Source organism: Epinephelus fuscoguttatus, linkage group LG22, assembly GCF_011397635.1.
Source record: "Epinephelus fuscoguttatus linkage group LG22, E.fuscoguttatus.final_Chr_v1".
Taxonomy (NCBI): domain Eukaryota; kingdom Metazoa; phylum Chordata; class Actinopteri; order Perciformes; family Serranidae; genus Epinephelus; species Epinephelus fuscoguttatus.
This window is the reverse complement of record NC_064773.1, coordinates 28,133,626-28,155,523: the sequence shown is the minus strand read 5'-3', so window position 1 is coordinate 28,155,523 and position 21,898 is coordinate 28,133,626. Positions and strand designations below refer to the sequence as shown.

Sequence of the window (21,898 nt, the reverse complement as noted above, 5' to 3'; positions counted from 1 at the left end):
CACTGCTGTCCCACCACAGAGTTCAGACACAGAGTTCATGGTACTCAAACTGGGTTGGTTTTGACTAATTAATGGCCTCCACATGCAAATATGAGAGATTTATTGTGATATTGGGTTATGCTACATGATGTTATTAAAGAAAAACTTCATCCACAGAATTATTATTTTGTATATCAGTGACTCACTGAATGTTAAGTGGAATTCATGAAGAAAACTTCATTTTTATCGCATAACTCCACCGTGAATGAAGAATCCACAGATGGAGAAGATTCCTAATGATCTGGAGTAAAAGGGGATTGCGTTTAAGAACAGCAAAACTTTATCAAAGTAGTTATTTTAAAAATCTCATGTAATTTGTGCAGTATTATCCTGGTCTCATTTATCCAGTTGTATGCATAGTACTTCATAAACACATGCATTTTTACTTAGAAATCAGCACCGTTCATGGGCCAAATGCTAGTAAAATATGCAAGTACTATGCAGTAGTGCCTGTAGATTTGCTTCGCTCACCAGCCAAAAAACAACAACAAAAAAACAGGAATTTACTAAGTGGATGGTATAACATTTACTTTACATTTACTAGCCATTTGGCCAGTAGACAAAAAATATAATGTTGCACCCTGACTTCCACATCAAAAGTCACATGCACAAATGAGTAGCACGGCCTGGGCCTTAATGGATGTCACCAGTTCAACGCACACACTTGCCCAGGTGTGTATGCTGTAATGTTCCAAATCAGGGGTGTCAAACGTATGGCACATGTGCCAGACCCCACCCGCCAACCAGAGGATCTCATCCAGCCGTTCGGAGGACTGTAGGATACAGATGAACTATGTAGAACCTACGATGTTCTTGTCCGACAATTTCATCACCCGTCAACTACTATAATGTTCTGACAGACTGTTACTTGTATTAACACAAAGTCACAGGTCCGGCCCACTTGTCATCAAACTGTATGTAGCCCCTGAACTAAAATGAAAATCTGCTTTAAATACTAAGGTTTTAGGGAAAATGCACGTGTTTGGGAAGTACTGAGTATACAGCTGGATAAATGAGACTTGGATTATACTGCTCAAGCTGTGTGAGAGCTGGCCCCCTTTATTACCAATCAACCAGAATGTTCTCTGTTGTATTCTTCAGTCATAGTGGAGGTATGCAAAAATAAACAGTTTTCTTCCCAAATTTAACATAACATGGGGTGAGTAATTGGTTTCTAAATGAGTGTTCCTTTAACATCTGATTGGTCAATGACACATTCAGACACATGCTTGGCACTCACAGCCACACCCATTATACTGTGTAGGTGGCACAGAACTTTCTCTTATTTTTGCGGAAATGTTCTGAGACAGTTCACCTAGTTTGTTAAATGACAGATGTTCCTATATAGCCTGCCACTCTTAGGTATTGTTACCATAACATCCTCCCCTGTCATGTACTGTGAATGGATGATTTTCAGTGCTTCTACGGATGCTTTAATTTTACTGTGACTTGAAGTGAAGAATGCAGAAAGTAGTTTGAGATCATGTTGGAGCTATAATTTGAAGAACTTTAAAAATGTATCTTGCATTGCAAACTTTTACTTCTTTGCACTGTTGGCCCCTGGTGAACCATGTCTTATCCCCTGCACCACTTAGAGAATGTATCCATTTAGCTTTTTGTTTCATGCTGCATCTTGTGAGCTGCAAGGCATGTGTCAGTACACCAGATTCTGAAATTAACAGGGGCTCAGTAGAGTTGAAGTAGGGTAAACTGAGACAAACTCGGCTTGTACTCAGTGTTTCCCCTACTATTGCCTCAGGTTGTAACCCACCCTCCAAAAGGGAGCATCGTTCCTAATTTTTGCAGTGTAAAATGCCCCAGGTTTAAGATAATAATAGTGACTAGCAAATAACTATTGTTTTGTATATGAACCTTGACAGTAATTATTGAGCCACTGTTACTCTTACTTTTGTTCCGTGTTCTCATTGTTAAGCAATGTTTTGTGTGCTAGTGGACTCAATTCAATCTATTATGATTACATACCTAGAAATTAGTTGGGCTAGCATACTCCCCACCTAAGCAGTCAACCTAGGGCAACATATATCTTTCTAATGCAAATTTACATCAGCCATTATGTCACTCAAATGTGGTGGTTTAATACATTTTGGGTTTGAGACCTCCAGTGCCTGGTGACCTGGATACTGTACCTTTACAGAGGCATTTAACTTACAAAGTGTTTACAGTGCATGCATGTGCTGCCCCTAAAAGGAACCTAATTTGCAACCACGATGAATGACATTAACATTCCATTAGCTCGTCAACAGCCGCCTATTAACACCAGAACCAACGCTTGTAAAGAACTATAAGTATCCAGATGGTGCTTTGAACTAGCTGATGTAACAATACAATAATTTGGTTCCACCATATGACATGCACTAAAGAATAAAACCATGAACCGCTACAGGACAGATGCCTTGCACAAGAGGATAACGCAAGCACTTTTGGCTATTGCATACTTTTCCAATTCAATCCAAATCTTTCCCAAAAGGATAGCAGCAGCTGTCACTCAAATCCTCACCTCCTCCACCTTTCTGCAACAGGAGGAACTATTAAGTTCATTCGTTTTCAGTCCATGCTGCATACTGGCGGATAAAACAGCTTAGACATAACTTAGGTTTGGCTGACACTATCTGCTTTTGGTCACAATTAGTGAACCACATAATTATGGTTTAGTTTCAGACCTTATTTACCCCAATAGTCAACACATCCAGGCTTTATTTCAACCCTCATATTTAGGACCCGGGTAAGTGGATGAAAATGAATGGATAGATGGATGGATATTGATGTTATATTAATATTTTTTCATTTTGTTTGGTTTTACACTACAGATATTTACTTCTTTTTCTAACTAAAGGACCTTCCCTGTTCTTAACTGTCATATGTAAACAAGATGTTAGGTCTCCAGTATTTAGGCAGTTTGCCGCAGTAAACAAAATTTGCAATATCCACCGCAGATAACTGCATCTTTAAAAGTGTATTACAGGGAAGACTTGTGGCATTATATAATTGTCAGTTGCAGTTGTGTATCATCCTGACTTTGTTGTTACTGCTCTCTTCTTCACAAGCTCAGTTTTACTAACTTCAGCACCAACAAGATCTTTTGTATTTGCAACCTGGTCCAAAAAAAGATCAAACCGTTTGCTTGTGTTGCTGTTTGACTGTAAGAGAATCCTGTAATAACCAGGGTCCAGGCAGGACAGAGTGCCATTAAGCTTTCAGCGGCTGTCATCAAACACACTGAAAACACAGAAAAGAGCCTTAAGTGTAAACACACCAGCTGGACCACCCTTAGATACACACATACACAGGAGTAAACACTCTTTACTTTTTACCTCTCATTTTGTGCTCACGTTAAAGCTACTCATTTGCTCTCTCTGTATCTCTACACACACACACACACACACACACACACACACACACACACACACACACACACACAGACACACAGACTCTCTTTTCTGTTCCTTGCTCTCTCTCTCTCTCTCACTCATTTGTTCTAAGAAGTGTGTGTCTCTCTGTCAGACACACTCACTTTACACTGCATTGGCTCTGAGGCTTTGGTATAGCATCTCACTGATTGATGGAGACAGCAGGGGAAGGGAGATAAGCGGCAAAGAGGAGCAGCAGAGATTTAGAGTCTCTGTTAATGCAGAGATTGTTGGCATCGGCAATGATCCCACTTGTACATTTAATATTAATCAGCTCTTGCTGCAAACACAAGTTTCATCTTTTGTCAGCTGCCAGTTTAGCTTTTAAGTTCGTTTGATTTGCCTCAGTGCCTACAGTGGATGTGGCCACAGGCATTATGATTTCAGGTTGTCCATCCCATTCTTGTGAACATTATATCTCAAGAACTCCTTGACGGAATTTCTTAAAGTTTGGCACAAATGTTCACTTGGACTCAGCAATGAGCTGATTGGATTTTGTTGGTCAAAGGTCACTGTGACCTTGCATTCTGTCTCATTCTTGTAAACGTGATACCTCAAGTGCACCTCGAGGGAATTTCTCCAGATTCAGCACAAATGTTCACTTGGACTTAACAATTGACTGATTAGATTTTATTGGTAAAAGGTCAAGGTCGGGCGGCACGGTGGTGTGGTGGTTAGCACTCTTGCCTCACAGCAAGAGGGTTGCCGGTTCGATCCTGGGCGTGGGAGCCCTTCTGTATGGAGTTTGCATGTTCTCCCCGTGGTTCTCTCCGGGCACTCCGGCTTCCTCCCACAGTCCAAAGACATGCAGATTGGGGACTAGGTTAATTGATAACTCTAAATTGTCCATAGGTGTGAATGTGAGCGTGAATGGTTGTTTGTCTCTATGTGTCAGCCCTGCGATAGTCTGGCGACCTGTCCAGGGTGTACCCTGCCTCTCGCCCGATGTCAGCTGGGATAGGCTCCAGCCCCCCCGCGACCCTCAAGAGGATGAAGCGATTAGAAGATGAATGAATGAATGAATGAATGAATGAATGAAAGGTCAAGGTCACTATGACCTTGCAGCCATCTCATTCTTGTGAATGCAGTATCTCAAGAACACCTTGAGTTGATTTCTTGAGATTTGGCACAATTGTCCACCTGGACTCAACAATTAACTGATTAGATTTTGGTGGTCAAAAGTCACTGTGACTTTGCATCTGTCTCATTCTTGTGAACATGATAGCTCAAGAACACGTTGAGGGAATTTCTTCAAATTCAGCACAAATGTTTACTTGGATTCAACCATTAACTGATTAAATTTTGGAGGTCAAAGGTCAAGGTCAGTGTGACCTCACAAAACATGTTTTTGGCCATAACTCAAGAATTTATGTGCTAATTATGACAAAATTTCACACAAAGGTCTAACAGGGTGCAATGATAAAGTGATGACATTTTACACCCAAAAGGTCAAAGGTCAACTTCACTGTGACATCATTTATTCTGCAAAAACACTTTTGTAGTTATTATTCAACGCCATAACTCAGGAATAAAAAGGGAGACATTATATCAGATACTGAATTGGTGACAATAATCTTGAGTGTCCACTTTGAAACTGTGCTGATTGCATAGATCTTGTGTGCTGCTTGGGGGAAGATGTGTGTGACGCATCCATGTTTGTACAGTGCAACTTGACTAGCTTGCAGAGCCATACAACTGTGAAGGAGTAATTTTAGTTCCTTATTGTTTTTCAGCACTGCTGTTGTAACACTAGCCTCACATTAGTAGCCACAAGCAGCTCAGCATAGGCCACACTTGCAAAACACGGCCACAGGAAACAGGTTTAAACCCCAAAATGTCTAAACATCATCACTGAAATGTGCATCTTATGTAAATATTAGTTTTCAACAGAGTTTTATTCTCTGGAACAGTATTTAGACCAATATCTCTCAGTGAAAAAGACCCTAAATATCATATTAGCTTTATACATTGCATGTTGGGGGAATGAAGATTAAGTGACCAAACAACTTCATGAAAAAAACCAAACAGATCTCATGTACAGCAGTCATGAAGCAGCGGGCCCATAAGTCCCATCTGCTTCAATATGCCGCCAGTCAACAGGATGTACAGCCGACACATTTGTGTCAGAGGAGAGGAACTCCCACCGCCAACACTGTCTTGTCACGCACACACACAGTCATAGGTAGATATGCTTCCTGCTCACGGCGACTCAGCTGTGGAGGTGGATCTGGATCTCTCAGAAAACGTCTGAATTGTTGCTTGGCGGGTCAGAGTGTACCAATTAGATGACTGTCCTCGCTCCCCTCTCCCCCTCCTCATCACACCATAAATCAAAACAGAGCAGAGACGCCCGCCAGCTGCTTTTTCTTAGAAACTTATGCAACGACCGCGTGTAGTTTACAAGACAGTAAGCATGTATAGTACAGTGCTGTAGGCTGTGTTTAAAGGCATCTTTAACAAGCTAGTGCTGTTGAGTAGACATTAAACATAATGAGACGTTGTACAGTGAATGCAGACTGGCTTTTTTTCTGGTGTGTGTGTGTGTTATCATGCAATGTTGGTAGTGTCTTTTCATGTAATTGGATACATTTCTGTACGTACTGTATATATGAGAGCCCATAGGTGCAGTACATGTGCACTGTATCACGCTCACATCTGGACATGTTGACAGCGTGCCAGCTTCCAGGGGTACGGCTGAAGGCAGTCAGGCAGCTTTTATTTTAACCCTCTTCTTTAATCAGACGGCGCTCTCAGCCGGTGCTCTCAGACAGCGTTAAAGCGACCATTATACGAGCCTCAGTGCTAATGAGGGCGACTCAAAGCAACCCCAGGCCAGCCACAGATGACACCAATATGTGTTTATCAGATGAGCAAACAACAAGCTTTCCCTATTTACAGCCCAGGGGATGGAGGTTAAAAGCTTTGTGTGCCTTAACACGCATTTGAAAGTAATGAGGCTTAAGCTAGTTACTCAGGGGATAAAGAACACTTGTCTGGTGTTTGGCGAAAGCTTATGGGGTTCAAACACTCTGCCTTTGTTGATATTATAAAGGTGTTGACTGTAGTGATAATAAATAAGTGGGGGTCCCTTTTTATGTTGTCTTTGAGCCCGTGTGTGTCATTAGATCTGCCAAGAGATAAGATCTAATATCAAGGCTAAATTATAGACCCCCTCTAATGAAAATCAAGGTTGAACCCTGTTAACATGTCCATATGGTGCTTTTGTATGTGCTACAAGACATAGCATGAGCAAAATAAGCAGCCAGCACCATGGCTGAACATTTTCAGCTTGGAACTGCAAATGCACCAATGTAGTCTCAAAATACAGATTCAGACAGCCAGGGTTTCATACATCACAAACCAAAGGAACCATCAACATGCAAGGTTGGGCTCTCTATATCATAAGCATATAGCTACAGTGAAACAAGGGGTATCGGAGGAGAAGCAGGTGCAGCTATATATCGGTATTTTGCAAGCAAAGTTTGACTTTCACTTCAACTTGTCAGAGCTGGCGATCAGGAACAAGAGTTATGGAGATAGAAGTGGGGGCTTATTTGCATGTTTATAGACATGTGCATCCTAAATGAGGTAAAGGTGTGAAGTCAGTAGGTAATAGCATAATTTTTAACAGGGAGGAATGACTGACGTGTGCATCTCACTCACTTGTGTCTGTGCTGGTTTGATTGGCTGAGAAGTGTCACATGAGATGATTTATAACATGCAATAGCTTTGTGAGTTTCTGGCTGTTAAACCAGTGCCACAAGTACTGCACTGATTAAAATAGAAGCAGTCTATCTAACTAAAAAAAAAATGTCAGTAATAAATGGGTTATAGCTCTGGGTCCAGATAGGACGGCATCTGGGTCTGAACTTGGGGGATTGATAGGGATGGGAGGTACACAAAACGGACACATTTTGGTAATTTTGGTGACAAGGGGGAAGTAGTTCCCCAAATCACTTACTGTGTAGAATTGTATCTAAACTATTTTTAATGAAAAAAAAAAAAAAATCCAAATATGTAATTCTGATGAACAGAGATGAGTTTACAGGGGTTTAATCAATACCAGGAGAGGAGTGTTAAAGCTTTAATTGAGTTATTGTAATTACAATGAACTGACTCTAGAATCCAACACAGGCTTTCATTAGACCCCCCCAAAATAAAACTTATCACTGTGGATACAGTATGATAAATCTGTCCCCAGTGGAGTCCACATGCCAGAGGTGGTGAGAGGACTGTTGAGAGGGTCTTCCTGCTGGCTGAGGCAGAGTTTCCTGCAGTGTGTCTCCTGTGGAGCTGAATGGCCGTGACCTCTGAGCTGAGTTTGTCTTCATCTTGTCTCTATACGTTGGGTGATTTTCAGGTGCATGTTGAAGCATTTCAACATCTGCTTTCAAATTGGTTTAGTTGTCAGCCTATCGTAATGTATATGTACAGAAACCTTGGGTGCAGGATGACAGGCAGAATTAGTACTCCGTTGTGGTGATCGATGCAGTTGTGTTTATTGGGAAGCTCAAAAATTTTAGGATACTGTTACAAATGAATGCACTTTTCCAGACATTTGAAAGACCAAAAATATATTTTCAGTAGAAGTGAAAAAGTTAATTTAGTTGTGAAAGCGTTGGACTCAACTTGAAATATTCTCAGGCAAGTTGTTGACACTCTTCACACTGTGATTAAAAATAAAAAAATGTCAGTTGGTATTGAACTCATAGTGGCTGAGATACTGGAGAGTCAGGGACATACTGCATCTGCACCAAGATAATCAGAAACCAGAATACTGTTAGAACGAGCTGAAAAACAAGGTTTCTTTATGTTCCATTGTTCCAGTGTCATAACAGTGTGTCATGCAGTTTCTTTGTTTGCAAAGGAGTAAAAATACCAAAAAGATGCCTCATTATCTTAATGAAATAATGTCTCCACAAAAAAAAGTCATGTTAAGACACTGTCTCACTTTGTTGTTATTGTTGGGGTATCTGCCTGTAGCCACACCAGCTTAAAATTTCATCTGATAATTTCATCCCTTATGTGATGACTGTTGTGCTTGACCTGTCATTTCAAAATATAATTCACTAACAATAGAAATAAGTGCGCCAACATTCATATCATATGAGTTTGGTATTGAATTTGGCCTGGAATGACACTAAAGCAATGGGATGATGGTGCCACATTGTCTCAATTGTTTATTTCCATTCCTTGCCATTTGTACAGAGCATAATAATCACCTACTGTGTGTTGATAGATAAGCAGAATGATTTTAGAATGTTTACTTGTTCTGTTGGTTTCAAGAAAGCTTTTCATTGGATCAATAAAGATCTTTTATTTGCCCTTTATATAAACAACTAAGCCCAATAAATCAAACAAGCCAATCTAGGCATACTGATTGAAAGTGTTAACTTTAGTATCTTGTTATATGCTGATGACATTGTGTTGATTGCAGACACATTATAATGTGAGGGCCCTTTCACACTTACCTTGTTTGGTGCTGACTTTTGGACTTTTTAGTTTTATCCAAACTAAAATCACTGGTGTCAAGTACAGGGAGGCACAGCTCTCCCAGGTGATGAGGATAGGGCATAGGTATGGTATGTAAAGTTCTTTAGTGCGCTTGCATGATTGCAAAGTAAAACCAAAACAAACCAGATCAGATGGATACAGTGTAACAAAAATGAGGACCTTGGTTCAAACCTTGGTCCAGACTTTGGTGTGAAAAGCCCCTTAGCAAGTAATACGAACAGCAGAACAGCCATATATTTTAGTTTGGATCAGTGTCTTCATAGTACACAACACTTATTTAAAAATTATTTAGTCTTTAATGAAAATATGAGACGTACAGTGGAAAGAAAGTTTTTAAAATCCACAGGTAGAGCATTGGGGTCTTTGATAAATAAACAAAAATGGTGTCCTGGCCTTGATTTTCAATGCTTTATGATTTAATGATTGGTGCCAATTTGTTTTCTACTGCATGATTGTGGGGTTTTAAGGAAGCTCCTGATAATAATGCCACCCAGAGTCAAGCCATGAGGAGCAATTGTGGACTATTGAAGGGGATATGGGATGAGAGAAATAGTGAGGCTGTGGAACCACCTTGTCCAGTTGTAGAGAGGATAGGCTGACCAAAAATATCTTTAACTGAGAAAATACATACAAGAGAAGTCACTGCAGTATTTTCTGTTTCTGATCTACATTTCATATAACCTTGTAATATGAATACTGTATAGTCAACAAAAACTACTGAATACCAGTGTTTTCCATTAATTAACGAAACTATGGCGACCCGCCATAGTTTCTAAATAAAAGATTTAGGCTGCCGAAAGTAAGCTACTGACTTCTCATGATATAAATAATATCTCGAACGCCGTAGCGTTTTGTGCCGATGTGCTCAGGCTGTCAGATCCAGCTCTAGACAGTGCGAGCATTTCACTCAACTAAAAATACGTGTGTGCGAACTGTAAAAAATATTTAGGGGAACATGTGCGCATAAAAAAAAAAATCAGCCAAAGCAGCCTATATTTTTGTCAATAAAAATATATGATAATCTAACCGCAAATGTTGGAGGAACTCCAGCCGCCTTCCCTCTTCCCTCTTCCCCGTGTGACACGGTTATGGGCGGTTTTCCAAGCCACTGTCGGCACAATGAATATAAGTCCCACTGTCGGCTGGGTGGAAATAAGTCAAAGGGCTGTAGTTTCCCTGCGCAGCGCAGGGTGGCAAACCCCACGCAGAGCTAGTTTCGAGCAGCGCAACCCGAGGCGCGCTCAGTTTGGTAGTTTGGCAGACTGAGGTGCGCTGAGATGGGTGTGGCAGCGCAGCAGGGGGAGGTGTCGACAGATCCAGCTTGGCGCAGTGACAGTTTCGTGCCAAAAGGCTTCGCCGAAGGTGCGCTAAAAGCTTGCCAGCTGAAACCAGGTCTACTGTCAGCGCAGGGGGAGCGCAGCCGGTGTAAGCCGAAGTTTGGCTGACCGGCAGACAGTGCGCACACATCACCAAAACCTCACAGGCAGGTTTCCAGAATATCAGGCACATTAACGATGCAATAAATACCCAAAAAAACACTATTCAATGCAACTATCTGCAATCAGCACATAATGCATCTCTATATCAACTGTCCCGTCACATCTGATGTCAGATCAAAGGGGACTGGCACCGTTTGGCACGTTTGGCACGCGTAATGGAAACCCAACCTGATTTGATTAAACAGCTGCAAACTAATGAGTTCACACCCCTCTCAGCCAACCACAAACAGCCACAGCATCAGATAGGGAGTATATATTCAGCATCTGTCATCTTAGAAAAGTCAAAAGAAAAGAAACAGAGTGAGACTGCGAGAGAGAAAGAGAGAGCACACGCGCGCACGACAGAAACGCAACATTGATTTACAATTGTGGTGATCTCCTTCCAGGCTACCTTTGCATCATAAGCCCGTGGAGGTCTGCTCGCAGTTCTGTATATTCGTACACTGCGAGCTTGGACCTCCCGGACCAAAACATCAGTTTCCTCCTGGGAGAAGTTTGGCTGTCTGACGCTGCTGCTCTCTTCTGCCATGGCGAACTGAGTAAACTCTCATTGCGCCTTCGTGCGGCACATTTAAGGGCGGGGAGAGGGGCTCATTTGATTGGTGTGATGTGTGTAAAAAAAAAAAAAAAAAAAAAAACACTCCCCATAGTTTCCCAAAATCCCGTGGGAAACACTGGAATACCCATAAGGAGCAATGGAAGAATGAAATTTGGAATGAAACCAAAGATGATTAATACACAGAACCATGTATATAATGTAATTTACACAGAGGGCAGATGTTCCTACAGGATGTGCTTGGGGGAATGAGGAGATTTTATTATTGGAAAGAATTATATTTATAGGAAATGAATGGCAACTAAGACAGTGAACACTGTCTCCATTATAATAGGAAATGTCTGTCAAGGAAACTGAATGTTCTCTGTTTGAATATGTGGAACTTTATATTCTGATTTGTCATGTGGTCATCCTGGTTGTTAATGCTGTGTGGTGTGTTGTAAGCCCTTAATGGGCAAGGTACGGATGTATATGACACAGTACACTTTATTAAACAAATTAATCAATCAAAAGACAAAAAGTCTTTAGGCTTGGAGCCAGTGAAGAGAGTTGCATCAAAGAGTCATTTCCACCATTAATGCAGGGCATTACCTCTGCTCTGGTGTAACATAACTAAATAGTCAAAGTCTATATTAGGCAAATAACTCAATTAACTATTTCATAACACTTATTCTTTATTGTAGGGGTAAGTCTCTTCTTTTTCGTAAGCCTATGTTGTGCCCTCTCTTGAGCAGCTTACCCACACTCTAAATCCCCTCTGCTGCTTGTTGTTTTTGAGGGAAGACTCCCATTCAGCACTTTAGGACTTTATCAACTCCAGCTGTGAAATCCAAGATTCGCCGAGGACACGAGTCTTTCACAAGAGGAGAAACATTGGGATGCAGGGTGGATGTGGGGAAAACCTAAGAGAATCACAAGGGAAAGGAATGCGATGGTTGTAAATGGGATTGATTTACGCAGACTGGGCCACGGGGAGTGAAAGTCAATGGCCTTTGCAGTTTGTCAAGTGTAAAAGTGCAGTGTTTTAACTGAGGGACAGCAAGGAGAGCTCTGACAGTGGAGACTGTAAAGTGATGTTTTGTGATGTAAGGGTAAGCTGAGTGTTTGTATTTGACAGGACAAGGAGCAGTTGTCATGATGTGTAAGAGCTGACTTTGAGGGGTACTCTGATGCTTGAAATGTCACCCAAAATGTCTGTCTATGTGGTAGATTTTCTCTCTATGATAGAAGCCTGTCATTGAAAACTAAAGAGCAGTTGTGAGTACTGTCATGCATCCCAGCATGTAGGAGTAGCTGCATGAAAAGGATGTATTTTCATCACCATTTCCTCCGTCATCCCCTTTTGTAGTATCAATTCATCCTTGTGTCACAGAGCGGGAATGATATGTACTGTTTTGTTTTAACTCTTCCAACACAATGGGATGGAAACCAAAACTAGTGTCAATGACTCTCTTGACTCACAAACATTCTTGGCGTAATTCTGGGTCCAAGTTCTGACCCCAAAAGTGGTGTATTATTTAACTTGTAATATGAGCTATAGTGGACTTTGACATTATTGCTTGGGAGTAAGTTGGAGCAACAGTGGGAGAACATATCTACTACTTTCCGAGTAACTGAACAAATGCCTCAGTGAATAAATGGGAGAGTAACGGAATGTAGGAGTTGGAAAGTGTATGGTGGAGGTGGGGGTACGTTCAACTACCAAATGTGAAAAGTGAATTATTGAATTGAAATGAGTATTCAATGGAGCGTGGATGAATGGATGACTAATTAGGTGAATTAATTAGGGAATTGCTCAGTGAAACAATGCATATATTAATAAGTTAATGAATGGGAGATTTAAAGCAGTTAAAAATAAGTGAATGGATGAGTTGGAATGAAGCAAGTGAATAAACAATGAATGGGTGAACAAGTGAATAAATATAGGCATGCAGTGTGGAGTGACCAAATGCATATATAAGTGAATGAGTGAATGAGAGTTTAATGTGGACAAGTGAATGTAGTCTACAGCTGCAAAACCAACAGTTGAGAGTAAATATCCTAATGAGCAAATGTTCAAGTAAATAACTTTATAAATAATGTACTTTACGCTTCTAATGTATCTGTCAGCAGTAGCTACTGATTAATGATGAAAAATTATTCTTCAAGTTGTGCCGTCATTTTTTTTTGTTTTGTTTTGTTTTTTTGTTCCTTTGTCAATTACTCCGGACTGTGCTTTTGCGGATGTTTTGATCCAGAGGTAGCTGCAGAGTGAGCGCTCTCCTGTACAGGAAGCTGCTGACTTAGACCCAGGGTGAGTCTGAGTGAGACGGAGGCAGCTGCCTGGAGGAAGAGAGGCTTTACCCAGTCAGGCTCCGAGATAACAATACGATCTGCCTTTTGCTTAGAAGCAGTGAATTGGGGCGTCGGTGGCTTAGTGGTGGAGCAGGCGCCCCATGTACAGGGCTGTTGCCGCAGCAGCCCGGGTTCGGCTCTGGCCTGTGGCCCCTTGCTGCATGTCACTCCCTCTCTCTCTCTCTCCCCCTTCATGCTCATCTGTCCTATCAATTAAAGGCTTAAAAATGCCCCCCAAAAATATCTTAAAAAAAAAAAAAAAAGAAGCAGTGAATTTACAGACCCAGAAGAATGATCATGGGAGTCATTTTTCTGAATGAAGAGTTTTACTTTTGATTCTTGAGGTGCATTTTCCAACTAATACATCTGCACTCTTTTCATTTTCCATCTTCTCACCATGACATACTTTGACTTTGTACAATATCAAAATACTTGTACCATACTTCTAGTGCTTAGTACTTTGGTAAACTTCTGAATGGAATCTTATTTTGTTGTGGCATTAGTGGTTTTACTTGAGCAAAGAATTTGAGTATTTTTGTTTTGTTGCCAATATTGGAAGTACACAGATAAACGCAGTCAAACAGCAATCCCTGCCAGTAGCTGTTCAAGAAACAAGAAAATACATGTTACCCATATGGATGCTCATCAGAATGTAAATGATTAAATGAAGTGCTGTTCAAACACATACTTTTAGTTTTGTCTGAGTGAGATTTGTCCAACACACAGGGTCACTTCATACTGATAACGTTAATTACATCCTAGATTACCACCAAAAGAAACAACAAATAATTGAATATTAACATCTGCAATGTGAACTAGAGGATGTGGGAAATGAGGAGAGATTTCCCATGAATGTTTCTGGATGAATGCATGTTTTTTTGCGTGGGTGGTTGACCGCGGAGAAGCCAAAGGTTGACTGAGGAGCAGGAATCTATCTGTGAATCCTGAACCAGAGAGACAGAGAGAAGATGAAAGTGAATGTATGTTTATGTCCCCGCAGGTCATGCTTGATGTATGTTAATGGCACATGCCTGTGTTCACTGAGCCGCCCTACATGCCTCCCTGTGCTCAGGCACCTCTTTGTTGTGCATGTGCCAGCGCCAGTGTGTGTTTGTTTTATTTTCCATGTTGTCTGACGTGCGGTTGACTGATAGCATTCAGAGTGCTGACAGGTCCAGGTGCGTGACTATCTCGCCAGCTTCCCGGGGGTGTGTGTTTATACTCTACGTGTGATTGTGTGTGTGTGTGTGTGTGTGTGTATGTGCACATGCTGGAAGGGTAGAAGGTGTTTGACCCCTCTTATCTCCAGCACCCCGGGCGTGTTTGTTTTCACAGCCAGCACAACCTCAGCGCTGATGTCATGTGACCCTGGGCAGTATCTTTCATATAAACCACACACACATCAACCAGTGCAGGTTACCAACCACCCACCCACTGCCTAGAACAGATAATAAACATATGACATTATTGATTCCATATCCCAGAAATATCTGCTATTCTTTCTGACTCAACTGCTATTAGACTGTTTTGTTTTCCATCAGTATCCAAACCACAACACTGGCATGAACATCACAAAGATGGTATCAGACTCAACTAAGAGTGGTGCATTTTGAGGGATACAGACTTTAGCACAACACTTGCTGTTAGAAGCTTTAGGTTATAAGGATCATTTGGATCTTTTGAAGTGGGGTTGTATGAGGTTGTTATTCAGTCAGTGTATTACATACGGTCGGCACGCCCCCAGTTTGGAGAAGCAGGCAAGAGTGCTGACACAAAAGCTAAGCAATCCACTGCTGTGGACTGGGTCAGCAGCAAAACATATTTTAGGCCCTGATCATACGGCTTTTTGTAATTGTTTTTAATGAGAATGGAGCTTTTTGCTTGTATTTTTTGCATTGCGATGCACCTCATACTTCTGCTCTCTAGGCGTCTGGTGTTGTTGCCAGAGAGCTCTGAAAAAAACTTCAACAAAGAGCAGAAAAGCACCCCACATCATCTCTCTCTTGTCATCTTTTTTCCCATTGTCCAGTCAGATGATTTGAGACGTGGGCCTTCTGTGGTGCTCATGACAACAAGTTAACAGTTAATAAACAATGGAGGAGAAACTGGGGGTAGTGGTTGCTGGATACCCAGAGCTATACGGCCCAACGATAGACATCAGGTTTTCAAACTGCCCCGGGTCATCCTAAAAAAAAAAAAAAAAAAAAGCCTGGAAACGGCCATCATGGAGGCGAAGCTCCTGGACCAACTGGTGGTACTCCCCGCGTACACCCCTCTCTTTTTAGGATGTCATATAAATGGTGAATGGACCTGCATTTGTATGGCACCTTTCTAGTCATCCACTCAAAGCCTTTATAGTCATCAAAGCATTTCTAGTCATCCACTCAAAGCGCTTTTTACAGCAGTTAGTTTATTGGCTTCAGTGACACTATGAGTCACATTCACCCATTCACACCACACACTGGTGGCCAAGACTACCATACGAGGTGCCACCTGCTACTCAGTGTTAACACACTCACACACCAATGGAACAACCATTGGGAGCAATTTGGGGTTTAGTATCTTGCTGAAGGATACTTCGACATGCAGACTGAAGGAGCCCGGGATGGTACCGCCGATCTTTCCATTGGTGGACGACCCGGTCTACCTTTGAGCCACAGCTACGCCTGTACCCACACAGATCTCCGTTTCCCTGTGCCCTGTGCCAGACTCCATTAAGAAAAACAGTAATTTAATATTGCTGAACACAGGAGCTGCTGGCTTACCACTGCCTTGATCAGTTCATTTCATTTGTGTTATTGTGTAACTTTAGCAAGAGGTTAGTTTGGATTCACCAAAGTCACCCAATAAGACAAATGAACTGAGCGAGGCAGTGGTAGATCAGCAGCTACTGTGTCCATGGGTGAATGGGCACGGGGCACAAATACAAAGGGCCCCACCACCTCACGTACATAGGAGCCAGCACTTTGGACTCATTCAGTAATCCATCCATGCCCCTGTTCAGCAAGCCAAATTTACGTTTTTTGTCAGTGGAGTTTGGTGGTTTTGACAAGAGCATAGATGGGCAACTGAAGCCATTAACAGCTCTCCTGTAAGAACAGGCAGTAAAGTGCTGAAAATACTCTCATTATAGCTTCCCCTTGAACTGTTATAGATTTGTTTAGGTAGGACTTTTTTTTAGGTAGCTAAAATACATTTTGCTGTTTCCCTTTAATCAACAGTGGTGCATTCCTTAGCATCTGTGTTGGCATCCCTTCCACTTCTCCATACTGGAGGCGTGCCAGCAGATATTTACTGTATGTAAAACACTGACTGTAGTAGATAAGTTCCCTTTACAACCCCACATAACCCTGAACTATCCCTTATAAGCACACATAAGACTATTATTTTGAAGGAGGCCTTAGTGTACCCATTTACACACAGCGCTGAATTACTGTGTCAGAAGCTGCCTGTGGAGAGCAGCACTTAGCAAGCGTGTCGGCCTTCCAGCTTTCATCCATCCCTCCTTGACCGCTACCTCCACCTCCACCTCCACCTCCTGCCTTCCCTCAGCTGGAATGTGTTCCCTCTCAACCAGATATTTAGTGGTGGTTTTTTACCGGAAACCTAGACTAGGGAAGCTTTGCTGGGCAGCCTACACAGGAATAGTCACCGGGGCTTAAATTTAGGTGCGGTGAACTCTTTTTCATGTCTTTGCCAGAATGAGACGAAGGCATTTTAACAAGTAGTTATCTTCAGCTCTTGTTGAAAAATGGTCTTTGTCTTTACCTTTCAGATGCATAGAGCTAATTATGTTCAGAATTTTGTATATCAGTTAGTTGGATGTTGCAGGGATTGGTTGTGTTGCTGCAAATATGTCTGGCTACATCTTTGTTCATAGTAATTTATTTTATATTTGATAGGGATTACTGTTTGGTTTGCTGTGGTATTTTTCTTGTCTTGGTTGCGACCAATTGTTCAGACTCACTCTATAAATTTGACAGCATCTAATCTTGGAATAGACTTGGACTCAACAGAGGTGGTCTTGACTAAAGCTTCACTGATTGCTTTGCAGTCTGGCTGCCACATATCCTGAAATATCACTCAAAGATGAAAATAAAAAGTTGAGCCATTCAGCATACAGTGTGAACATTTAATTCCTTCCCAGCGATATCCATTCCAGTCTTCACCCTCACTCCATTCTCTCCACATTTCAACCATGACACAGTTGACGTTACACTATTTTTAGAGAAGTGGTCGGCCCCGGTAGCCAAACATAAGGGTGCTGACCTGCCCATGGCGATGTTTGAGGATGGAAGTGAACCTGATATCTGCTTAGCCGATGTTGACTTTGGAGCAATTTGTGGCTGTTAAACGAGGAACTTTCAGCACCGTATTACAGCAGTGGCCTTTTTACCTGCAGATAGCAGAGACATTCTCATTCCCACATGACATTTATTTTGCAGCGTAAGGTGATTAAACCCAAAAAGTTTAAATTTAATAAGAGGAAGTGAAAGGTTTTCTTAAAATCTCTCTGAGGTTTGGTGTAAGCTTGTTTCGACTCAGCACCCCCGGGACAGGACCTCGTCAGAGACGGGTTTCCCGACAGTTCCAGGCAGACTTGGATGCCCGCCAAGTGCGCTCAAATTCGTGCAGCTCGGCAGGCAGCAGCAGTAGAGGTCGAGCTTGGACTTGCGCCATTCATTCACGTGGTATCCTGTTGTTTTAGGCCTGTCATGATAGCCCCTGGTGCATGATTAAAAACATGTTGGAGTAGCTGGTGCTATTCTGGGCCGGAGGAAGCAGCGTCCCTATTAAGGCAATTGACTGTCAAAGGCACTGAGGCAGTATGAAAGTGAGTAGAAGAGGAAGCAGTGGTGTGTAAAGTAATCATGTCATACTTAACTGATTTCTACAAGGAATATTTGACCTTGACCTTCTTGTACAAGTCAGACTCAGGACACAAAGGGAGCCTGTAGGCCTGATGGAGGGAGATACGTTTTAGGTGTTGTGATTTTTGTGGTAAGATCACATTTGTGAGACAAGCCCTGTGTTTAGTTTCCCTCCTTCCCCCCTTCCCCCCTGCTTTTTTTATTGGACAGTGCCGTGTTAAAAAGTTCCGGTTTGCCGTGACACTGCAATGTGCCCCATCTGATTCCAGCTCATCTCCTCGCCTCTCTAAACTGAACCAGATGGAGCCTTTCCATATAAAACTTTCACTCCCTTTTATGTCTCACACAGAGCAGCAAGTCCTTAGAAAAAAAGGGGGGAGATATTGCTACATGTCATAATGTGTCCAGTTAATGCAGTCCAAATGCAGTGCGGCTCATCCTTCTCTCGCCAAACAACAAAACATTTGATGGAATACATATAGTACCCAAAGCTGTAGTCTTTGAAGAAATTCTCTCCCACAGATTTGTATCTGTCCTGCATTAATAAAACAAACTTTAACACAAACTCAGAACAGAACAACACATTTAACGCTGCAAACTTCACCGATCAGAATAAAAGGCTTGAATAGACTTCATATTCAGGATGTCCAATTTGTTATTCAATTTGAAAGAGAATTTACAGTTATTTTGTTTGTTGCTGTGGTTGTCATGTTTGTGAGAGATGCTGTCAGCCTCCTACTGTCCACACCAGTGTGATTTACACTGGACACTGATACAGCCTCTGTTCCTTGTTACAGAGAAGCAGCCCGAAGCCAATTTTGTGGGCACTTTCAGCAGCTACTCTGCTGTAGTTTTCCTCCTGCCTCAACCATTTCCGATTTGGTTACTTCAGTCAAGATCTTTTACACACTTTTACCAACCATTAATAATGTATTAACTTTGGACTTAATTCTGAAGAGTGCTTTATTCATATTGGCAGCACTCTGTCAGTTTAATTTCGTTTAGTCAAAGATGAATACAGCCACGCATCATTAAGCATTTTCTGTCCTATTTTTAATGGAGAAAACTGGCTTAATGCTAGTCAGCATCTGCCAGCTCTCTAAATGCACTGCAGAGAATTAAGCCTTCTTACTCTATAAAGAAATTTCCCAATCGATATGACTCAAATACAAATATTTCAGGATGCTAAGTCATCCAAGTGTGTCTTAAGAGAAAAGTGTTCATACCTATTCCACATGGCGACAAGGTGTGACAAAAAGCTGGCTATCATTGAGAGGAGCAAGAGGCAATAGATCATATCTGGGAATACCGAGAATCACTTTCATGGTGTTGCAGTCAGCTGTGCACTTGAAAAGTGTTGCAGATAGTTGTGTAGAGAATGAAAAAGAGAGTTTTGAGAGAAGCTCAGATCCTGCCTATTGAATCAGAGATCTTTCCCTAAGAAATGAGACACCCGTTCATGCAAATCGGCGTGGTCGACGTGCAGGCATACGTCATGTGTAGTAGCGAGGCAAGATAGCTGTAGTCATTCAGGTTTGAAAATGTTGGCTCCAGTGCTTGTGTTGTGGCGTGTGCTATGTTTATTCTTCTCTGTCTGATGAATCAACGGAGAAGAAATGCTGAAAACAGGAGGCGCCTACAACGTCTTCTAGTTCTAATCGATTTTGTTCGGGTAAGTCGATTTGTTTAAATATTTTGACACTGTGCTCAACCGTGTTGCTGATGAGTTTACGCTAGTGACCATCTGTTGTTTGTATAGCCTACATTCTGATCGTACAGTAACAAACTGTTTTCCAAAACTTGCCGAAGTTGCTGACTTCGCAAGGTGTTCTGGGAAATTTCATCTCCCACCTCGTTGTAAGTGTGGGTAGGGGCTCCCTTGGAATCTAGGGTGGGTTTTAAATGTTGGAAACCACTTCCACTACCTCAGTTCTGTTTTGGGACACCACTAGCCTAAACGTGAACACGCACATCCAAGTGCAAGCGGGTATTTCTGGGGGAAGTGTGGGTATTGGGACATGCCCTAACTCACCAGTGAGGGAGTGTTTTCAAATTCAAAATTTAAATTCTGTTGGCCATGATGACCGTGTAGTGAGAATCTGATATCATGCCAGCCCTGGCTTAAAGCCTACTGTGCTGAGGCCTCTACATTACTTCCAAGGATTCCAGGCTCCATTAGTGTGTAATGAATATAACTACTACTGCTACATTCCTGTTGAATCTTAAGACATCTGGCACCTGATTCTGAATTTTAAATGCTGAAGAATGGATGCATGCATAATATTACTAGGTTATTATTTAAAAAAAACAAACAAACCAAAAAAAAAACAATTAGATTCATTTCTGCAACTTGATAAGGTTTTTTTTTTTTTTTAAGATTCATTCATTGTTTCCATTCAGGGAGAATAAAGGGAAAAAGTGAGCATGGCCAGGCATGAGTTACTATGAGAGGGATCAAATACTCTCCGACTCTCTGGCAAAGTGCAGTCACTGCAACAACACGCTCAGCGGTACAAACCAGTTGAGCAACAAAAACTTGCAGTCTGGTCCCTAATTGGAAGTTGTCGTGGTTTTTTTAAGTTAGATTTTTTTTCCCTCACAAAGACAGCTCCAACAGCTGTTCACACTGGAATTTTCCTTTTCTCATTTCAACCCTCAAATGGTCTTTTTTAGATTTCTCTATTTTGTATAACTCTGAGGGCTTTTTCCCCTCTCACATTTTCACTATTTCTCTCATCAAAGGGAGGGGCAGCTCCAGATGTAGACACAGAGAGCACAGCACGTCTATTTCTAGTGTTCAGTGTTAGTGTGAGCAGAGAGAGAGCAAGAGAGAGGGACAGAGAAAGAGAGCTGTTTTGACAGTTGTGTTGGGGAGCACTGAACACACACACACACACACACACACACACAACCAGGTTTCACTAATCATGTTTTTTTTTTTTTTTTTTTTTGGAGTTCACGCCCCCTTGAACTGTTTTGGCCGACTTTGTGGTCCACTTCTGTCAGAGAGAGAGAGAGAGAGGGAGAGAGGGAGAGTGAGGGAAGGGGAGGGAGGAGTGTTGCTTGTGGGAGGAGAAGGAGGAGGGAGCCAACAGGAGGAAGGAGAAGCATTCTCAGTTTCTGTGAGTCCTGCTTGCTGTAGGCTACAGAATGAGCGCAGTTGCTTTCCTCTCAGTCTGAGAGGCAACTGTTTTTTTTTTCTTTTTCTTTACTTTTTTTTTTTTTTTTTTTTTTTTTAAGTTTTTCCTTCCTCTCCTGTGCCAGACATCAATAGGGATCACTGCAGATCTGTTTCCTTTTCCTCTGCGTACATTTTTCGGACCCCTCTCCCACTCCTGTGTTATTATTTTTGTGCCTGGGAAGTACCATGCCGGTGGTTGGCGTAGCCTCCAAGCTCAGGCAACCTTCCGCCGTGGGCTCCAAGCCAGTGCATACTGCTCTCCCCATCCCCAGCGCGGTCAGGGCAGCCACCTCGCAGGGCTACATGGCCCGGCAGCAGGAGCTCAGGGCAGGTGAGGGCGCCCCGCCGGGGCTCTCCTGCCAGCTGTCAATCAAGTCCGAGTACCAGCAGGAGAGGACACCTGAAGGGAAGTCCAGAGCCGAGACAGAGGAGAGCAAGATCTGCAAGGTTAGTGGGGATGGACAGAGTCATGCTGC

The 21,898-nt window shown here is 42.1% G+C and overlaps 1 protein-coding gene across 9 annotated transcripts in view; it reads left to right on the top strand.

Moving 5' to 3' along the window:
* The window catches only part of nav3 (neuron navigator 3), a 539,739-nt gene that overhangs the window by 285,363 nt on the left and 232,478 nt on the right, over positions 1 to 21,898 (top strand). For 4 of the 9 annotated variants that reach the window (XM_049566142.1, XM_049566149.1, XM_049566141.1 and 1 more), the window contains exon 1: positions 21,384 to 21,869. The exons of 2 other annotated variants lie outside the window; for them this stretch is intronic. In XM_049566142.1, the coding sequence (XP_049422099.1) occupies positions 21,609 to 21,869 (261 nt within the window). In that variant the 5' untranslated portion in view covers positions 21,384 to 21,608. Of the gene's footprint in view, positions 1 to 21,382; positions 21,870 to 21,898 lie in introns of those variants that run through there. 3 more of the 9 variants (XM_049566146.1, XM_049566140.1, XM_049566138.1) reach the window with 1 other exon arrangement.